The sequence below is a fragment of the Leucopleurus acutus genome (genome assembly GCF_964270905.1).
Source record: "Leucopleurus acutus genome assembly, chromosome: X".
Classification (NCBI taxonomy): domain Eukaryota; kingdom Metazoa; phylum Chordata; class Mammalia; order Artiodactyla; family Delphinidae; genus Leucopleurus; species Leucopleurus acutus.
Genome location: NC_139148.1, coordinates 130,465,774 through 130,485,346, shown reverse-complemented (window position 1 = coordinate 130,485,346; position 19,573 = coordinate 130,465,774). Strand labels below are relative to the sequence as shown.

The following is a 19,573-nucleotide window of genomic DNA, read 5'->3' as shown; positions in this document are numbered from 1 at the left end:
GTTGATGAAAAGGGGCAAACACGAGACACCACCTTCCTCTTGCCCCTCAGAGGCCTCTGGAGCGGGGGGCTAGGAACATCAACTCGTGACCGGCCCCGGTCCTTGGGAGGGGACACTCCATATAGGCCCCTGTGAAGGATGGGTTCCCAGGACCCAGCCCCTCGCAGAAAACTGGCTGCGGTTGGAGACTAAGGCCACCTGCTCCCTGAGCACCCCTCTCTGGCTGCTGGGGGCTCACTGTGATGGCGCTAGAGGCACCTCACTTTTGCTCTGGGGTGGGGGCCAGGACAGGCCCGGATCCGAGGGTCCCTCGGCTGTGTGAAGGCTGGTGCTGGGGCTTGGCTCTCACTGGCTCCGGGAAATGTTGACACCAGGAGATCTGGAAGCCCTTGGCAACCGGCGCGCTGGACCAGGAGTGGTGGAGCTGGGATCAAAAAGAGCCGCTGGGTGGCCAACAGCTGCCACTTTCCCCCTTAAAAGGAGGAGGAGCGGTGCTCAGCCAGCAGGCGCCACCCGAGCTCCCACCAGCCCTGTCTGGGATGCAGAAAGCGCCTCAGCCAGCAGCTCGCGCCTGGCCTGGTCTTCAGGGGCCCCATGGTTCCTGTTGTGCCCGTTTTGGGAGCGAGGACGGGGCTCTTCCCTAGAGCCTCCCTATTCCTGCCAGCCACCCATGCTGACCCGCTTCGCTTGGACTGAGGGTGTGGGGCAGGGAACAGCTGGCGTCCCCTAGCCTGGAGAAGGTCCCCAGGCAAGTCCCTCCACACTCCCGCGGAGGACAAGGCCCAGAGGAGAGCCCCACCCACTCCCGTAGGCTCTGGGCCTCCTTTGGGGTGCAGCCTCCCTGGACGCTGATCCCAAGGACCCCTCACGACAGCCTGGAGGAAGCCAGGTCACAGGTCTCTTGAACCCTAGGGCCCCCCACCTCTGCAGTCACCAGGTGGCAGCAGGGACGCTGGGCTGGTGGGAGGGCTGCGAGCTGACGTGGAGCGTGGAGCCTGCACAGGGACGCCCGCCCGGTTTCTCGAGAACATCAGTGCTCAGAGAGCGGGTTCGCTGGAGGGAAGGGACACAGCCGAGCTGGAAAGGGCTAACGATGGGCTCCTGGGAGGCTTGGGGGTCCAGGTCCTCTCTTGTGCCTTTCTCCGTGCCCCACCCGACACCAGAGGTGAGAGCATCCTGGGAGGCACCACGCTGGAGCGGACAGCTACCTAGAGTACTAGCTTCGACCACATAAGCGCCACAGGGACGCCTGCAGCGCCCCCCAGGAAAAGCACAGGAAGTACTTCAGTGTGTGGTTCCTGCCCAGGGCCCTTCTGAAGGCCAGGAGGGGCCGTGGCTACGTGCACTGCCGACTGCTGGGTTTCGGGGAAGCTCCCCACGCCACCTGCCCTGGGCAGTTGCCCTCAAAATGGCAGGTGGTCAGAGGGTCCTTCCCTAAGCGGGCCCAGGCAGGAGAACAAGGCCACTCTTTGCCAGAGATTGGGGGGCGGAGGGAAGAGACAGCCCCGTGCCCCGCCCGGAACCAGGCAGGCAGCCCTGGGAGACGGTGGGCACTGGGTATTAGGGGGCTGAGAAGGGAGCGCTAACAATGGCCAAGAGTAAAGCAAATGTACACAAGGAGGAAGGGGACCTCCAGACCTGCCCCACTCGGTGCCTGTGCCGTCTAGGCAGGCGGAGGGATGCCGGCCACCCAGCTCTGCCCGTGTGTGTGACACAGCCCTGGTGCTTGGGATAGCTGGTAACTGTTTATTGAAAGAAGCAGGGGGGCGGGGGGGCATCACCCTCAGGCCTGGATGTGGCTCTTGGCGCTGAAGGCCAGGTAGTAGATCACTAGGCCGATGGCAGCGGCCAGTACCTCGGTGGAGACCCAGGGCCCATTCCAGGTGCCCTGCAAGAAAGGAGACCAAAGTCATTCTCGGGGGGGGGGGGGCGGGGGACAGGCGAGAAGGCCGGCCGCTCCAGCCACCCTCCTCCTGGGGCGCGAAGACACACTGGTCCACTTGGCTCAGCCCCCAGCTCTCACTAAAACGCGAGGCTTGCCACCGGCTCCCTCCTTCCCCTGTGCCAGGCCAGCCCCTTCTGGCCACTCACCCGATGGTCCACGCTGACTGTGAACAGAGGTGGGATGATGGAAATGTCCTCGTTATTTCTCTGAGCCTGTGAGGGAGGTGCTGGGGTCAGGGGGCGATGCTGGGTGGGGTGGGAGAGGCAGGAACACCGGCCAGAGTCGTGGAAGGAGAAATGCGGGTGAAGGAGCGACACGGAAGGCACAGGGCCAGGTGGGGTGGGTGAGCAGGAAGGCGCCCACCGGCCGTCCTGCTCCAAGTCAGAGAGGGGACCTCAGGGTGGAGCCAGCTGGGGCAGTGGCTATGCCCCCCCTACTGCAGGCCTGGTGGCCTTCGGGGACACTCACCTTCCTCAGGAGGCTGTAGGACTCCTCGTCAAAGAATCTGACCTCGTAGGTGCCTGCGTGGGCGCTCTTGTGGTCTAGGCTCCAGGACACCTGGGTGGGGTGTGTTCAGCAGGGGGTGGGCAGTGCACATGGCGCCACGGCCAGCGCATCGAATTCAAGAACCCCAGCCCTGCTGGCCCGGCCTTCAAGCCACACCCGTGAACGGGTGGCCTCCCGCCAAAGTGACCACCACAGCATCCCTTACCTGGTATCGGCCCACGTCCTGGCCCCGGGTAACAGGAAACTGTTTTCCACTGACGTCAGCATAAAGAGCCATGTTCTGGGGGAGGGGATAAAAGGAGAGTCACCTTCTCCCCTCTCTGGCTGCAGGTGAGGCCCCGCTCTGCCACCCGGAGTAGCACCCTCCGCCTGTGTGTGGGTAAGGAGGCCGCCGGGCACAGCCGGGGACTGTGGTGTGTCTGGCGGGGGTACTCTCCACGTCTGTCTCCCTCCTTGGGGGCCACATCTCCCCTATGCCTGGCCTCCCTAACGCACGGCAAGCCTGTTAACTGGACACGGGCGGGATGAGTGAAGTGTTCTTGTTTCTTCTCTGAGCCTGGAAGGGGGTATCACGGTCGCGGACACCCAATGAGCTGCCTAAAGAAGACTGTACCTACAAAGGCCCAACTTCCTTCCTTCTCTGGGCCTTTAGGTTGCAGAGGCTGAGGCCAGGGCTGCTTGGTCTTGAAATGACGAAACACACATGTGGACACACACTTCGGCAAAGAGCAACCAGTAAAGGGGCGCAGAAGCCTGGGGGCTGACCCTGGCTGCCTCTCCCTTCACACGTATACTCTTTCCACACACAGCAAGATGCCCGTCTATATCACCGCATAGATGCAGCAGAGCAGGCAGGTGAGGGGAATGTTCTTTAAATATCTGCTAGAATCTGGCCTGGCTGTGCCCTGATCTCTCCTACACCTGGGAATCAAAACCCTGATTCTCCCTGTCCACACGGACCCCCAGGTCTGACCCCATCCACTGCCAGTGAGGGCCCCAGGTCTCAGCCTCACTGCTCACCTCTCGCCCCCGCACCCTCCTGGCTGAACCCCCGCTGCCTCACCTGGACCCTGTTCTTGCAAGTCAGGGAGATCTCCACGATGAAGACAGTCTCAGTAGAAATGACAGCATCCGAGGTGGTATAGTAAGAAGGGGTGATCTGGGGCTCCACACAGGCCTCTGCTGCGGAGAGGCACAGATGAACGGCTAAGGCCTGGCTTGTGCTTGCTGGGTTAGGGCCAGAAGGGACCACCTTAACCCCACTTCCCAGAGCTCATCAGCTGAGCACACAAAGGGCCCTTTGCACCCTGCCAGGTGGGGTCTGGGAGACAGATTCAAATGATCAGTCAGAACTACAGTGGTCTTGAAGGAAGGCAGGGGAAGGGAGACACGAAGGCTTTGTACAGGTGGAACCTCAACGTACAGGCAGAACAGGTGAGTGTGTGTGTGTGTGTGGGGGGGGGCGTGCTGCATGAATTCACTGCACGACTCGAGTCTGTGCCTGGACCTGCAGACAGGGAAGCCGTGCAATGGTTTAGGGATGCAGTCTGCCCTGGAGCACCCTAGAAGCCCAGGGGGTGGCCAGGCTGACCTCAATTCAGAGCCATGCATGGCTCTGGACAGTTTACTGAAGGCATCTTCTGCAGACACAAAGCATGGTGCTGCTGGCAACCTACGGGGCTTTTGATATGAAGGAAAGGGTCTCTGCCCCAGACAGTTGACAGAAGGCCACGACTGGCCCCAGTGTTTCCGGAGGGAAAGAAATGGCAGAGGGTCTGGGTCCATAAGCATAACTTGTCCCCTTGAACAGGGCTGCACTGAGAAAAAGGATGCTGCCGTAGTCATCTCCACACTGCTAGAGGCTAAAGGGAAGGAAAGGTGCCACCTAAATCACAAGGCGTCCACTGCTCTCCAAATGTGGTGTCCGGGCAGGGCCGTGACTTAGGCTGAAGCAGTCAGAGGAGGCCGTGGGACTGGAATGGCGGGAGGAAGATGCCTGGGAACATGGGTGGGAGGCGGTTCTCAGGAGCCACATCCCCCAGATCCTTCCACGCTCTGCTAGACTTGACCTTTTTCCTATGGCCACGGGGGAGCACAGAGGGGCTTTATAGTTAGGTCTGTCCTTTCCAGGCATCACTGACTATAGCGTGGGGGGGTTCCTGAGGAGCAGGTGAGCAGGGTGCAGGCGGGGAGGCCAGTTAGGCTGGTGAAACACTGCAGGCATCAAGGGCGCTGGCCTGAAGTAGGGCAGGTAAAGTGAATGCACTGAAAGTGGCCCTGACCCAGTCCAGGCCCCCAGGCCCGGGGTGGGGGCTCCTGCAAGGACCTCCTCCTAAACAAACTTCTGGACTCCAGTCTGAGCTCAGCCCTGCCACTAAGTGTTAACAACCTCTCGAGAACGTGAAGCCATCTGACTCCGCTGAAAAACCCTATAAAGATATGGCAAGGCCTCGGGGGAAACAAATCAACCGCCTGATCTAGGCACTCTAGGCCCACTCATCTTTCCCTCTTCAGTTCCTTTCTAACTCGCCCGCACTCCGGGCCCCTCTGCCTGGACCGTCCCTGCTCCCTCTTCACTCAGAGCTCTCTTCCTGGAGAGGCCTGGCCCCACCGCCCCGGGTCAGGTGGCTCCTCTCCACCGGCCCAGTTTCTCGCTCCGATCGCCCGGCGCTGCAGAGCTTTGCTCCTGTCCGACCCCCCTCCGGGACCGGGAGCTCCTGGAGTGGCAGCAGGGACGTGTGTCATTTTTCCTGCTGGAGCTGGGGCCAGGCGCACGGGAGAGGCTCTGGGACTCTTCCTCGCGGAAGTAGACGAGGGACAGACTAGGCTGTTTCTCCCAGCAGCCCAGCTGCTTGGTAAACGTGTGTGATGCAGAAGCGCGTGGTGGGCTCGGCTGCCGCGACCAGAGACCACCTGCCTCTCTGAGGAAGAAAGCCCAGACCCCCGCTTCGCCCGCACCCCTCCTCCCCCCACGCACCACCAGTCGTGGGTGAGAGGCTCGCCAGAAACGAGCTCCGGCCAGGCCGCTACCTGAGCAGCAGGAGAGGCCGGACAGCAGGAGTAGCGCCAGGGCGCCGAGAGATGCCAGCGCCGCCATCGCCTCTTCTCTGCCGAGGGAAAAAGAGAGCGACTCCCCTGAACACGAGGAGCAGACGAGGAAGCGCGACGCGTAAGCGGCCGCAGCAGCCAATCAGGGGCCGGCGGGCCGGGCGGGCCTGTGACGTCGCCAGCGGCACTGACGTGTCCCCTCCCCGGACCAGGGGCCCAGCGGGCCGCCCTCCCCCGCAAGATGGCGACGACGGCGGCGGCGGCGGCGGCGGCGGCGCTCTCGGCGCCGGAAGAGGGCGTGAAAACCGGCACGGCCGTGTGCGTGCGCACTGCGGGACCACGCCCCCTCCCGGGACTTCGCGCCCCGCCGAACTCTCGCGAGAGCGGCATCTGCGAGTCGGAACCTGCGGCAGTTCTCACTTTCCATCATGGCGCTGAAGGTGGCGACGGCCGCGGGCGGCGCTGTGAAGGCAGTGCTCAGGCCGGCCCTCCTCTGCCGTCCTTGGGAGGTGAGAAGCAGGAGCGGGCCACGGGAACAGCCGCGGCGATCGCTGAGGGGTGCTTGCACCTCGCCGGGGTTAGGCCGGCGGCCGCCGCTCTCGGAGCGTCCTGGGGCCCGATTGGCTGCGGGTCCCGTGAGGGGAGGGGAGAGCGCTGCGGGCCAGGGTTGATTGGCCACCTTCGCTGTCACTGAAGGGGTTAGCCAAAGTTGATTCTGGTCTGGCTTCTCAGGGGTCTGCATCTTGTGGCGGGGGAGCTCCCAATGGGCGGGGAGAGTGGACTGCCCCGGGGGGCAGTGTCAACTCCCTAGTGTCCTTGTGGGAAACCCCTCCCCTAAGGCGGTCACGTGGCCGGCCCGCCTTGCTCTTGCCCTCTTGGGAGTCGGTTCCTGGCCGCCCTGCCTCTTCAAGTTTCCCTTTTGTGGACCGCTTTGCCACCTCTCCCAGTGGAGGTGGTGAATCGGACTTTGCCGGTGCCCCAGAGCCTCCCCCCACCACCGCAGGCGCCTGGAATGGGAAGGAGCTAGGATTCTTGAAGCTGGCGGGTTGGGAGGCCGCGAGGGCTTTGCTTCCGTTGTTCTCTGTTTAGGATCTTGGTTATTCAGGTCTGATTCCTCTCTCTTGACACGCTTGAATGAGGATAATTTAGTCCCTGGGTGGGTTGGAAGCCATCTGAAGCGTCATCGAGTCAGGACTGGCCCTGAGGGACGAGAGGTCTGACCTCTCTGGGTTCCAGTTTCTCCTCTGTCTCAAAGGATCCACCCAACCCTGACCTTCCAGAACTCTGTGACTTTGCTGACACTACTTGTGGACATGTCTTCAGCCATGCTTCCCCCCTCTGAGCCCTGGGGAAGACTGCCCTGTAACAGCTTCTGGTTTATGAAATTATGTTTAAAATGCTGACTCCTCCCACTTGCTCGCCAGAGGCTTTCCAGAGGTCCCTGGCAGCTAGGCTCTTGCAGGATCTTGGTGGGGGCATCTGTCTCCTCCCTGACTTCCCCTGTGTGTGTGCTTGTGTCTATATTGGGGAAGGGATGGGGAGCAGTGAAAGGTTGCTAGTTGGGCAATGCCTTGCCCTGAGACTGGTTGTCCTGGGTATGGGAACCTTTAGAGATGAAGCCCAGATCTTTGGTCCCACTAATTGGGACCTCGTGGGAAAATATGCAGCCACCATTGGTACTTGATCCAACAGAAACATGCTGATGAGAGAACCCTCACTAAAATGTGGATCATGGGAGCCCTTAGGCTGGGACACGTACCATTCTGAACTCCTTTCTTTCTGTGGCACTATCAAAGGACGAGGGTAACAGTCCACCTTCCTGCTTGATGAACAAGCTGGAGACCAATGCATATATCCCATTCTGCCTCATACTGGGCTCCTTTGATAGGTAGCTTCACAGAACCTTTGTAACCTCCTGAAGGAAGGTGCCTGAATGTGTCCAGAGCAAAGTCAGGGAAGTCACTATCCTGAGAGCTCTCCGGGTCTTTGGCCAAAGCTGGATGGAACATCTAGCATTGGGACCAGGTGAGAGAGACGTTCGGCCCTGGTGGTAGTGATGGGGTCCAGGGTCTTGTGGGGTGTGGTTGTGCAGATGCAGAGCCAGGCCTGGTGTGAGCGCTGGCTCACCGGCACAGCCAGGTTACCTGCCAGGTGCCAGTAGACCTCAGAGGGCTGAAACCCAGGAGGAGTTACTGCACGGACCTGTAGGGGTCAGCCCAGCATCCCCTCACTGGCCAGCAGCCTTGAACACTGGCCTGAGGGGCTGGTGGGGTAAAGGGGGGCGTATGCTTTTGCATAGCCCTGTGTGCTCTTCTAGCGACTGAACAGCTTGCATACCTCTTCTTGCTTAATGTTTCCAGCAGTCAGATAAAGTAGGCACCTCTATTCTGTGGATTTCAGGTAAGGGTGGGAAGCTCAGCAAGGTTAAGCTATTTGCCAGCAAGAGTAGTAGATGGAGGATTTGGACCGAGGTCGACCTAGCCTCAAAGCCCGTCATATCTTCCTTCATTTTCTGATATGCTCATTCATTCAGTAAATGTTTTTTGTGTCCCAGCTCTGGACCAGGCATTCTGCTCGGTCTTGGGGTGACAGTAGGGGATCAGACAGACATGGTGTCCACTCTCAGGGGCTTAGGGGTAGGAGAGGGAGCACGGCAGCAATAACCTAGTGAGATTGTGGTTGAGGGGAAGGGAGTGGGGTGGGTAGGGCTTTGGGAGCCGGGGGGACCAACAGCTCAGCAGCCTTAGGGCATCAGGGAAGGCTTCCTGGAGGAAAGGCAGTCTCAATACAAACACCATCCACAAGTTTGTATTGAGAGCCTACAGATAAGATGAATCCAGATACTGACAATTGCTAGAAGGAAAACAGAAAAGCCCCAAAGTATGCGTCAGACTGCAGACCCGGGGGGCCCCATGGATCAGCAGAAACCCCCAGGGCCTGTTGTCCTGTTAGTCACCCCCTTCCTAACCCCTGTGCTGCCAGAGTTCTGTGCAAGGGGGAGCCTTGTGAAAACCAGCCGGGGAGACCCAGATGGGGCGGTCAGCCTCTGCTGGAGCTTTCTAGACTTCTAGCAGGAAGGCATGGCTCTTTGGAAAATGGCCACAGTGACTCTGCCATTGGCTGCCCCAGCAGGCAAGTGGCAGGGCATTCCCAAGCGATAAGGAGGACCTTGGCCCTGCCCCTGTCTCTGGATTGAAGGGCACCCAGGCGGGGCACAACAGGGAGGAAAGTGTGTGGGCCTGTAGCCCCGCTGCGTTGGGAGCTGGGACATGGGCTGCTTCTTCCAGGAAAGTGTGGGGACTCCAGATGGGTCACTCTGAGCACCTGTCCCATTTGGCTCGGGTGGCTTTTGCTCTGAAGCTGTCAGGCGTGGCACCGGTGTGACCAAGCGCGGCTGTTTCAGGTGGGGGGTGGGGACATCTGTCATCCATGTAGGCCACAAAGCAGTTTTGCAATCCTTCATGAAAGCCTTCTGAAAGATTGGCGTCTGCTATTCTTCTGCAAATGGTTGCATTTTTAGATTTCTGATTCTAGAGTGCTGTTCCGCATGGTGCCAACAGTGCTTATCTCTGGGTGGACGGGGCTGGGTGCTATCTTCTTCCTCCCGATCTTCGTGTTCTGTCCATATGCTACTTTTGTAACAAGAAAACATGATCTTTAAAATGATGTAAATGATGGTCGTGGTGGCCCAGTGGTTTATCACGATTTCCCTATTGTACTACGTTTGGCGTGCCAACTTCTCCAAGTTACAGACATCACTGAGCAGGAATAATTGGCTGAAGAAGACCAGAAACAAGAAAAGGTGGGGAGGGGGATGTAAACATTTTTTAAAAAACTGACCAGGGACCTGAAGGAGGTGTAAAGCGTTGTAGCGACCCTCCGCGGTGCTCCGACGGGCTGGTCTGTGTGCTGCTGTGCGCTAGACAGCGGTGCACGGGTGAGGCGCAGGGCCTGTCTGGGCGCGGTGAGGACGCTCGCCTTCCCTGCCAGGAGCTCGGCTGGCCCTTTTGCCAAATTGGCTTTCTGGGCTAGACGGCAACCACTAGAGTCTGGGTTCTCTTTGCCAGGTTCTAGGTGCCCACGAAGCCCCCCGGAGGAGCTTCTCAGTAAGTACCCACCCGAGTGTGTGCATGCACGTGCGTGTGTTGATGTTCACGTGTGCCCACCTGTGTGTGTGCGGAGGCGTGTGTGTACAGGTGCATGTGGATGCACTCGCAGGCGTGGGTGCAGAGGTGTGTGTGTGTGCGCGCGTGCACGCGCGTGTGTCGTGCCTCTGGGCTCCCTGCCCTTCTGTGTCTCTCCCCCTGAGGTGCAGTCTCCAGAGCTCGCCCACCCCTTCTCCCCTGAACCGTGCTAGACGGCACCCCAGGGAAACAGCCCCATTCCCCAGCAAAGCTTGTTCCTCCAGCCTTGACTGATCTGTGTCTTCTTCCTTCCTGTCCCACCTCTAGCAACAAACAATTGTGAGTGTTTTTCTCATCTGCCTGTTAGGTTGGGGCTTTTAGTTGCTTTGGGATTGACCCGGGTCCAGGCGGGGACGGGGCCTGTTTCTGCTGTTGTCCTCGCGACCCAGGAGCGCCCCCCGCTGTGAGCAGCCCTGTCTGGGGTGGGTGGGGCAGGGTGTAGGGGTGTGGTACCCCAAGCTGGCGCCTCCCAGTGGGCCTTCCTACTGGGTCAGTGCTGGAGGGGGGAAGGGAACTGAAGCCTCCCCGTCCTTCTAGCCCCCGTCGGCTAAGTATGGTGGGCGGCACACGGTCACCATGATCCCAGGGGATGGCATCGGGCCAGAGCTCATGTTGCACGTCAAGTCTGTGTTCAGGTACAGAGCCCCTGGGCCCAGCCAGGGGGACCCTGAGAACTTTGTGCCAAGAGGGGCAGTGAGCCAGTGGTGGGAGGCCTTTTGTCCCAGTGTCTGCGATCCTAGCAGGCCGGCCCGGGCACGGGGAGGGTGGAACCAGGCCCACTGACAGTGTTGTGGAGTGTAAGTGCATGCCTGTCAGCTGGCGCAGGTGGGCTCGGTCTCCCCTCAGCCAGAGCCAGGGCAGGGTGGGCAGCAGCAGGGGAGAGGCCTCTGCACCCAGTGGTCCAGGCAGGCTTCCCAGACGGAGGCCTGGGGCCGCCGCCCTGACCCTGCTCTGCCCCAGGCATGCGTGTGTGCCTGTGGACTTCGAAGAGGTGCACGTGAGCTCCAACGCCGACGAGGAGGACATCCGAAACGCCATCATGGCCATACGGCGGAACCGCGTGGCCCTGAAGGGTGAGCTCGGGGGCCAGGATGGGGCACCGCACGTGATTCCTTTCACCTCCAAGCTGACACTTGTCCCTGGGGCCCCACTGATGCTGCGATTCTGAGGTCTCAGTGGCACTAGGCTCTGCGGGAGCCTGTCCAGGGATGGGCCCCCTTCCACCCCCTTCTTCCCTCCTGAGGCAGCCCTCTCTGCTGGAGTCAGCTTTGACCCTCAGAGTCTTTCTTCACAAACCACGTGTCACAGAGATGCAATTGTAACCCTCTGCCTGCCGCCTTGGTTCCAGTTGGCACAGCTGTGCATGTTACAGACGGGAGCTTTACCCTTTCTGAGTTTGCCTTGGTTTGCTCCAGGTCCTTAAACTGTTTCCATCACTCATTCTGCAAACTTTAGACCATTACCTGCTCTGTGTGAGGAGTGAGTGAGCAAAGATGAACCCAGTTAGAGCCCCAGGCCCTGGCAGTCATGTGGAGGGGCAGCCATGTCAACTACAGGGTGCCCAAGGCACTGTGGGTGAAGGAAGTCCAGGCAGGGTGTGAGTTGGAGGGCAGGCGGCCCTGGTGGCCCTGAGAAAGCCCTCCTCTACTTGGCACTCTCTGACTGCCTTCTCTCAGCAGCTGCTGGCCCTCTGGGTGCCCTGGTCCCAGCCAAGGTAAAGCTGTGGTCTTTTCCAGGCAACCCCTGCCTGCCTCTGAGCTGCAGCTCTTGTGCTTCCTCGACGCAGGGCCTGGCACTAACCGTGGCCAAGGTCCCCTTGCTGGTGCCAGCCTAGCCACCAGCCTGTTAGTAAGCAAGAATGGTCACTTTCTGTCCATTCCCCACCCAGGGTCTAGCAAGACCTGGCCAGATGCCAACCCTTGTTCATTCATTCATTCGTTCAGTATTTATTGAGTGCATGCTACGTGCCAGGAGCCCATCAGTGAACCAAGCGCATAGACACACATGCCCCTCTGCCCCATGGGGCTTGCGCTGCAAGTTACGCTAGAGTGCTCCATGAAACACTTCTGCCGCCGGAAGCTGCTGTGTCCTTCTGTTGGAGTCACCCTTGGCACACATCCCCTGGGTCAGAAAGGGGGATATGGTGGTACAGCTGAGCCTGGGGTGCCCTCTCCAGCCTGCTGGTCTTGTTTCTGTCCTGCAGGCAATATTGAAACAAACCATAACCTGCCGCCATCCCACAAATCCCGAAACAACATCCTTCGGTGAGAGCCAAGTGCATGGGCTGGGGGCTTGGCGGGGGTGGGGGTGCCAGCAGAGAGATGTTGCACTTGCCGGCTGCTTCTCCCTCTGTGCCCCTAGCACCAGCCTGGACCTCTACGCCAACGTCATCCACTGTAAGAGCCTGCCGGGAGTGGTGACGCGGCACAGGGACATAGATATCCTCATCGTCCGGGAAAACACGGAGGGCGAGTATAGCAGCCTGGAGCATGAGGTGGGGGCGTGTTGGCGGGCGTGAGCTCGGCTAGGGCGCTGGTCTGGGACGCCGTGCCCGAGGGGAACCTTGTGCTAGAGGGCAGGCTCGGACAGGCCGTGGGCCTCTTCTCCCTCGTCCCCTTCTCAGAGTGTGGCAGGGGTGGTGGAGAGCCTGAAGATCATCACCGAGGCCAGGTCGCTGCGCATTGCTGAGTATGCCTTCATGCTGGCCCGGGAGAGCGGGCGCAAGAAAGTGACGGCCGTGCACAAGGCCAACATCATGTATGCCCCCCGCCTCGCGCCTCCGCGCTGCCGCCTGGGCCTGCTCTCTGGGACTCGGGGCCCGGGACTACGCCCTGTTGCCCGTTTCCCAGCTGTGGCCTCACCGCAGTGCACACCTAGGGGAGGTGGAACGGGATTCTGCCCGTCCCGCAGACGGCACTGGTTGTAGTTTAGAACCCAGCCTTCTGTGGCGTCTGCGTGCCCCGTCCCTCCAGCTGACGGTTGCAGTGGCCAAGCTGGTGTCCTGCATCCCCCTTAGGAAACTGGGCGATGGGCTCTTCCTCCAGTGCTGCAAGGCGGTGGCAGCCCGTTACCCCCAGATCACCTTCGAGAATATGATCGTGGACAACACCACCATGCAGGTAGTTAGGCTGCCATGCTGCGTGGCCCCTGCCCTGGGCTCCCGGGGCTGCCTGTGCTCCAGGTGCTGGCCGTCCCCTCCTTGCCCCACAGCTGGTGTCCCGGCCCCAGCAGTTCGATGTCATGGTGATGCCCAATCTCTACGGCAACATCGTCAACAACGTCTGCGCGGGGTTGGTTGGGGGCCCCGGCCTCGTAGCTGGGGCCAACTACGGCCACGTGTATGCCGTGTTTGAGACGGTGAGTGCCACCAGCAGTGCCAGGGCCACTGGCTTTTGTGAACTATGGCTCACAAACTTCCTAGGTCACCCATTGAAAGTGTACGATTTATTGGTTTCTAAGATATTCAGAGTTGTGCAACCATCCCCACTCTCTAATTTCAGAACGTTTCCATCCCCCCAGAGGAAATCTTGTACTTGTGGCTGTCACTCTCTGTTCCCCCTTCCCAGCCCCCGGCACCAAAGTCATCTGCTTCTGTCTCTGGATGTGCCTGTTCTGGACGCTTTGCACAAATGCAGTGCACGCTCGATGTTCTTGTGTTTCCCAGCCCCCTCCTTTGCGTCTCGCCTCTTCCAGGCTACGAGGAACACAGGCAAGAGCATCGCCAACAGGAACATCGCCAACCCCACGGCTACGCTGCTGGCAAGCTGCATGATGCTCGACCACCTCAAGTAAGTGGCTTCTCGATGCCGGGCCCTGGCCCCCGGCCCGCACCCCAGGCCGCGAGGACCAAGGTCTGCCCTTCTTTCTCAGGCTCCACTCCTACGCCACCTCCATCCGCAAGGCCGTCTTGGCGTCCATGGACAATGAAAATGTGAGGCTCCCACCCCAGCCCGGGTTGAGGGGCTGGAAATGGCGACCTGGCACCTGTGCTGCCCCCAAGGTGGGGGGGTGTACCAGGCAGAGTGGGGGCCTTTGGGGCCTTAGCTGGTATTACTGCCCTCCTGGTGGCGCTCCCAGCCCCTGCAGGCCACGGGGCGCTGTGGGCAGCCCTGGGCTGCCTGCAGGCTAGGGCGCAGGTGTTGGCCGGGCCCCGCTGTGTGCCCAAGCTTGCCCGTCTCCTGCAGATGCACACCCCAGACATCGGGGGCCAGGGCACCACATCAGAAGCCATCCAGGACATCATCCGCCGTATCCGCGTCATCAATGGCCGGGCCGTGGAGGCCTAGGCCGTCCCCGGGACTGTCTCGGCCCACCCTTTAGATCCCCTTCACGCCCCCAGCACCCTGAGTGGCTCGGTGGGTGGACCCAGAATAAACCCACTTCTGCCCCAGCCCTTGGCCGCGTGCTTCTGTCGCTCCAGGACGCTGGTGTTTCAGTCACACTTTATTAAGAAAACAGGCAGCGCACTTCCCATTCAGAGGGCCCTCTGCGAGGGTTGGGGGCAGAACGAATTCTGAAAGGCAGGCCTGGCCCTGGTATCTGTCTGCCCTGCTGGGGGGGGGCGGTGTGAGAGGGCGGGCGGGCGGTGTGAGGCACTCAGCAGGGTGGGTGGGGCGGAGCCGTCCTGCTTTCCCTGAAGGCACTGAGGGCTGGGGGTCGGGGGCAGCCAGGACCGTCCCACGCTGCCCAAAGCACCAGCCGGGCCTAGGGATTGAGCCAAGGGTGCTGGAGGCAGTCGGCCGCGCTGGCCCGCTTTTCGGGGATGTACTCCATCATGGGCAGCAGGAAGGCGCTGAACTGCGTGGCCTGCTCCAGGGGCCACTCGTACTTCTCCATGAGCACCTCGTACAGGCCCCAGTGCTTGAGGTTGTGGATGTGCCGCAGCTCTCCTGGGGGCAGGCCGGTGGGCCTTAGGTCAGGCTCCACCAGGGAGGACTCTGATCTGGGACCCCGCGCTCCCCCTATTTCAGAACCCAAGGTCCCTGCCCCGCCCCTTGCATCCAGGTGGCCTGCGCCCGCTCGGCCCCACCTCTCCGGTTGAAGAACTCCCGGGAATAGCGGCCCGAGAGGGCAAAGGCCGGGGGGATGTCTCCCAGCAGCTCCACGATGTGGGCGATGTGGTCTGTGAATAGACAGGGGGCTGGGAGGAAGCCGGGCGGCCGGGAGACCCCGAGGCCAAGCCCAGGGCCTGCCTCCCCCTACCCTCGTCACGACTGTAGTCTTCGCCGGAGTGTGGCTCGAACAGGTAGTCGCCAGTGGCCAGCTCGAAGGCCTGGAAGGGGGAGAGGGTGAGGCTGCGGCCGGTGGGCCAGCTCTGGGCGGGGGTAGCCCAAACGGACGTACCATGCACGCCGTGCTCCAGATGTCGGCCGGGGGCCCGTACTCGGCGCCGATCAGCACCTCCACGGCCCGGTACTGCCGTGTCTGGATGTCCTCGGTGAAGTGCTTGTGCTGCAGGCAAGGGGAGCCCTGGGGAGGAGCTGGGGCCGTGGCTGGCCTCCCCTCACTGCCCCCCTCTCGTCTCCCACCTCCTCTGGGCCGTGCACCCGAGGAGCACAGTGGGGCTCACTCTGAGCCTCAGCGTCCCCGGGTGTCCCGAGGGTCTGGCCAGACGACCTGAGGCTGAGGCTGGCCACTTCCCTGTGGCCCCCGCCCCCTGCCGTGGGCCCAGCTCTGCTGACCAGGCGGGCCGGTGCTGGTTTCAGCTCAGGCCTGTGCTGCCTCCTTCATAGCAGGGCGCCCGCTCGTACCACCCAGCAGGCGTTGCCCAGGTCTGCGATCTTGATCTTGATCTTGTCTGCATTTTGGGGCTCTAGGGGGTTCACCAGGAGGTTGGAGGCACCAAATGGTGCTGGGGAAGCAAGAGAAGGGAGAGAGACTGAGCTGGCCTGGACCTGCCCTGCCCGGCCCCGCCCACCTGTGCCTGCCGCTGCCTGACTTACTGCTGGGTGACAGGAGGCCCCCGGTCTCGCGTTGGTTGGAAGAGCCTGAGAGGATGGAGCACGAGGCGGGGGAGAAGAGGGAGCCCGAGAAGCCTGAGGTCTGGGAGCTGGGGCTGAGGCTGCGGCTGCCCCCGGGGGCAGGGGAGGAGGAGGCCGGGGAGGGGCCGGCCGCGGCCCCCCCAGGGTGGCAGCCGGAAGAGGAGGTGGAGCCGCTGCCCCCCTCTAGTCTTGAGCCAGAGTCTGGGGAGACGGGCAGAGGTGGTGTGTGAGCAGACGCCGCTGTGGCACGTGCCAGGCGGCCCTGCGCCCCCCTGGCCCCTCACCCTCGGCCTGGGCGGCTGCCTCCATGGCCTCCAGCCTCTGCAGGTCCCGAAGCCGCTCCTCCAGCAGCCGCTTCTGCTGGTTCCGTTTGCGCCTCATCTTCTTCCTCTTGTTTTTGGACAGCTTACCGGTCTGCCGTTAGAGCCAGGGTCACTCCGGGGTGCCCGTCACCCATCCCCGAGCAGCCCGAGCCTCTGCCCGTGGCCTGCAGGCCCGGGGGCTCCAGGGACACCAGACGTGGCAGTGCCCCCTCACCCGCCTCCTGTCTCCCCTCCTGCCCGCCACTCCCCAGAGCTTGAGGCTGGGGAGGAACCAGCAGGCCTGCCTGTGGGTGCCAGCCTCCCCTAGGGGCAGCTCTGGCCCCTCCCAGCCTCGGATGCAGTGTCCTTCCACTGAGACGGGGGCGAGCCCAGCAGCCACCCATGGCAGTTTGGGGCACGTGGCCCACTCTGCGTATCATCCGCATCCGGGCCACCCAGCCGCTTGGAAGCGCCACTGCAGGAGTGCTGGGGAGGGTGAGGCCCAGGAAGAGGGGCGCCCCCACTTACCAACACCTCCTGGGGGGCACTGCTGACTGGGGGTGGGGCCGGCAGAGCATGGAGTGACAGAAAGGAAGCGAGACTCAGGCAGGGGCTGAGGCCACGGGCCCCGCCCCGCCCCGCCCCGCGCAGGCTCTCGGTACCTGTGGACCGGGATGGGGGCGGGGCCCCTGACCGCTGCCACTCCGTGGCCTCCGCAGCCAGGCGCCTGATGTAGGCGTCGCCCACACACAGCAGGATGTTTTCAGGCTTGATGTCCGTGTGGATGACCTTGCACTTGGTGTGGAGGTAATCCAGGCCGCTCAGCACCTGGGGAGAGCCACGCCTGAGCTCCCCCGGCGCCGCCAGGCCGCCTCGCAGCGCTCTTCGGCCAGGCGCCTGCTGCTCACCTGCCTCACGATGCTCTTCACGCAGGGCACGGGCAGGCCCTGGTAGTTGGACTTGATGATCCACTTGAGGAGCTGGTGGCCTAGGACCTCCAGTACCATGCACACGTCTTGGGCCGGGAGTGAAGGGCGGTCAGTGGGCAAGCAGCTGGGGCGGGGGAGCGACGAGCCTCAGGCAGTGCAGAGCTGGGTCTGGGAGGTCCCGGTATTGCTACCATCCCCGTGTCATAGTGTCCCTGTCACTCTAGGTGTGCCAGTTGGGACAGTACCTTCCGCGGTCACCCTAGGGAGAGGGCGCTGGAGGAATAGGCGGGTTTCTCAGCCCATCCCCAGTCCTACGCCCAAGTCTGCCAAAGAGCCTACGGACAGCCCCCCGAAAGGGAAGGCACTGCCACAGAGGTGGGCCCTCCCACCTGGGGGTAAGCCAGCAACACCCGTGGATAGCCAGTGCCAACCTGGTCATCCGCTCCCTGCCCCCCACACAGAAACACAAATCCCCAAAGTGGTGATGGAGATATTGCGCAGTGTCACTGGAAGGGATAAGCCCCCATCGTGCAGATCAGCAAACTGAGGCCCTAGGAGCTGCCACACTGCTTGCTCAGCCTACGAAGGATACGGACTCCATTAACCCCTGAGATCCTGAAGTCGTCGATGAGCTGGACAATGGTTTCTCTTTTGGGGTCACTGGGGTCACTGTCTCGGACCTGGAGCAAAAGCCAAGGGGCCACAGACGGCTGCAACCTGCCCCTCGCCAGCTGCTCCCCGGGCGGCCCCTCCGGGGTGGGGGCCTCCCTCCCGCCCCAGCTGGGCCCCGCTGGAAGAAAGGCTGCCGGCCCGCCCTTGCCCGCTCCTCGGGTCCTCCCACTCCACGGAGCCAGCTGGAGCCTGCCCCTCCGGGAGCCCTGCCCCCACCCCCGCGGAGCCCCGGCAGGCCTTGCACCCACATTGCCAGGCCCTGGGCGGCTCCTGGGGCGCTGGGAGCGGGTAGGGGAGGCGCCTCACACATTTCAGGAGCTTGATCTCATCCACAGCTGTCTCCGTGTAATGCCCTGCGCTCTTCACCACTTTGAGGGCCACGAAGCGCTTGCGCCTGCAACACCGAGACCCGCGTCGGCTGCCGGCACCGGCCAGACCCACGGGGCCGTCACCGTGGCCTCAGCGGTGCCCAAGGGCAGGACCCAGCTGGCGTGGGGCCTCGGTGGGTGGAGGGGGCACTCACTGGATGTCCCAGCAGAGCCAGACGGTGGAGAAGTGGCCCCAGCCCAGCTTGCGCACCACGTGGTACCGCCCATTGAACAGGTCCCCGATCTTCACGGGGTAGTAGCCACCTGGGGAAGGGAGCCCGTCGGGCGCGGTGGGGGTGTTGCCTTCCCCGTGCCCGAGACAGCGCGGCCCGCCGGCGCCCGGCCCACGTGGGCTGGCCCTGGCCCCTCCCCGCGGGCGGCGCCGAGGCAGGCCTCACCCTTGCAGTAGTCCTTGGCATCCTCCTGCTCCTCGTCGTCGGAGCCCAGTAGCCCCCGTAGTATCCGTGGCGCCGGCGCGGCGGGGGCCCGTTCGGAGCCTGAGGACTCGAGCCCACAGGAGGCCTGCGAGCTGCGGGTGGGGTGGGTGGGCGGTGAGCGCGCGCGCGCGCGCGCGAGGCGCCAGGGGCCCCGGGCGCCCAGGCCGAGCCCTACCTGCTGCTGCTGCTGCCACTGTCCCCGCCGCCGCCCAGCGCGCTGGTGCTCATCCCGGCAGCGCTGCCCGCGGCTCCGGCGCCCGGGCGGCTGCTCCTGTGGGGCCCGGCCGCGGCCTGCGCATTTATAGCCTCGGCCGCTGATCTCACCGCCTTTATAAATAGCCTCCCAGCTGCTCGGCTGTGGGCAAGGTATGCGGCGGGGAGGGGGCGGCCCCCAGGACGAGGCCCCCGCCCCCCGGGGCTGGCAGAGGGGACCCCTCCACCGACACGGTGTGACGCATCCTCCACAGTGAGGGCCAAGGGGGACGCCCACGCTGGCATGTGACGAACCGGGCCCCAGGCTGAGCCCCTGCGCCTCAGGGCTGGCATGTGGCGGTGACCTGGTCCTCAGACTGAACCCCTGTACTCCAGAGCCCGCTGATGGGGACACAAGGGCACTGCGGCCATGGCAGGCCGGGCTTTCACCCCTTCTCACATGCCCTAGGGTGCCGGTGACACTCTGGGAACATTCTCTGGCTTCCTGTTTGGCCCTTGGGGGAGCCTTCCCAGAGGCGATCCCTGCATTCCCACGGGTACCTCATTCCCTGCCCCCTCTCTGCTGGGTCCCCGCTTTTCCGATGGCTCCTTGATCCCCAAGACAGGCTGGGGCCCTCCTGTCCCTCAGTGTAGCGTCGCTGGGGGCCCTGGCCAGGCAAAGGTCAGGGGCGTGAGCTGCGGGCAGCTCTTCCCACCACAGGTGCTGGGCCTGAGTGACGGCCTGGGGATGGCCCGCCTGGGACTCTACTGCTGCACCATCTCTCCCGGCTCCCCGCGGCCCAGCCCTGCCTTGCTTACTGGCTCCAACACGTGCACATATCCACGTAGGAGGTGTAGGGAGCTGTTCTTCCTGGCCCCGCCCTCAGGGGTCCTCGAGTGGGAAGCAAGTAAGCCCACAGCTCTAGTGGGCTAGTGGCAGAGATGTCCGGGTCAGGCAGAGAGCCCTTGGAGCTTGTGACCTTGGGACCCCATCCAAGGGACCAGGAA

General features: G+C 62.7%; 3 protein-coding genes across 5 annotated transcripts; 1 reads left to right on the top strand and 2 right to left on the bottom strand.

Moving 5' to 3' along the window:
* Window positions 1-1,732: 1,732 nt before the first annotated feature.
* Window positions 1,733-5,629, bottom strand: SSR4 (signal sequence receptor subunit 4). 2 transcript variants are annotated; one of them, XM_082864523.1, is made up of 6 exons: window positions 5,483-5,629; window positions 3,516-3,634; window positions 2,658-2,732; window positions 2,414-2,503; window positions 2,092-2,157; window positions 1,733-1,888 (listed from the first exon to the last, which is right to left on the bottom strand). In XM_082864523.1, the coding sequence occupies exons 1-6, from the start codon at window positions 5,547-5,549 to the stop codon at window positions 1,784-1,786; spliced, it is 522 nt and encodes a 173-aa protein (XP_082720649.1). In that variant the 5' UTR covers window positions 5,550-5,629; the 3' UTR covers window positions 1,733-1,783. The 2 variants fall into 2 exon arrangements, with proteins under 2 accessions (XP_082720649.1, XP_082720650.1); XM_082864524.1 differs by having other exon boundaries at window positions 3,516-3,631.
* Window positions 5,630-5,775: 146 nt separating this feature from the next.
* On the top strand, window positions 5,776-14,067 carry IDH3G (isocitrate dehydrogenase (NAD(+)) 3 non-catalytic subunit gamma). 2 transcript variants are annotated; one of them, XM_082864497.1, is made up of 13 exons: window positions 5,776-6,009; window positions 9,568-9,606; window positions 9,952-9,963; window positions 10,222-10,319; window positions 10,645-10,757; window positions 11,888-11,948; window positions 12,046-12,178; window positions 12,308-12,441; window positions 12,701-12,803; window positions 12,895-13,041; window positions 13,378-13,472; window positions 13,555-13,615; window positions 13,869-14,067. In XM_082864497.1, the coding sequence occupies exons 1-13, from the start codon at window positions 5,929-5,931 to the stop codon at window positions 13,968-13,970; spliced, it is 1,179 nt and encodes a 392-aa protein (XP_082720623.1). In that variant the 5' UTR covers window positions 5,776-5,928; the 3' UTR covers window positions 13,971-14,067. The 2 variants fall into 2 exon arrangements, with proteins under 2 accessions (XP_082720623.1, XP_082720624.1); XM_082864498.1 differs by lacking the exon at window positions 9,952-9,963.
* A 321-nt stretch (window positions 14,068-14,388) lies between these two features.
* Window positions 14,389-18,672, bottom strand: SRPK3 (SRSF protein kinase 3; the record flags this gene model as incomplete). The annotated part of the gene is made up of 15 exons (XM_082864867.1): window positions 18,549-18,672; window positions 18,335-18,465; window positions 18,092-18,200; window positions 17,875-17,962; window positions 17,489-17,576; window positions 16,876-16,982; window positions 16,630-16,795; window positions 16,496-16,521; window positions 15,950-16,079; window positions 15,627-15,866; window positions 15,435-15,535; window positions 15,028-15,135; window positions 14,887-14,956; window positions 14,714-14,806; window positions 14,389-14,573 (listed from the first exon to the last, which is right to left on the bottom strand). Exons 1-15 carry the CDS (start codon window positions 18,599-18,601, stop codon window positions 14,389-14,391), a joined length of 1,695 nt encoding a protein of 564 aa, XP_082720993.1. The 5' UTR covers window positions 18,602-18,672.
* Window positions 18,673-19,573: the final 901 nt, after the last annotated feature.

What these genes read in the sequence shown, in the direction of transcription:
- SSR4 (XM_082864523.1), bottom strand. Translation starts at nt 5,549, where the DNA reads ATGGCGGCGCTGGCATCTCTCGGCGCCCTGGCGCTACTCCTGCTGTCC. An exon ending in CGGCCTCTCCTGCTGCTCAG is followed by an intron (nt 3,635 to 5,482) that starts GTAGCGGCCTGG and finishes GCCTCTCCGCAG; the next exon opens with CAGAGGCCTGTGTGGAGCCC. An exon ending in CCTACAGCCTCCTGAGGAAG is followed by an intron (nt 2,158 to 2,413) that starts GTGAGTGTCCCC and finishes CCTCCCTCACAG; the next exon opens with GCTCAGAGAAATAACGAGGA.
- IDH3G (XM_082864497.1), top strand. Translation starts at nt 5,929, where the DNA reads ATGGCGCTGAAGGTGGCGACGGCCGCGGGCGGCGCTGTGAAGGCAGTG. An exon ending in TCCCGAAACAACATCCTTCG is followed by an intron (nt 11,949 to 12,045) that starts GTGAGAGCCAAG and finishes CTGTGCCCCTAG; the next exon opens with CACCAGCCTGGACCTCTACG. An exon ending in ATGATGCTCGACCACCTCAA is followed by an intron (nt 13,473 to 13,554) that starts GTAAGTGGCTTC and finishes CTTCTTTCTCAG; the next exon opens with GCTCCACTCCTACGCCACCT.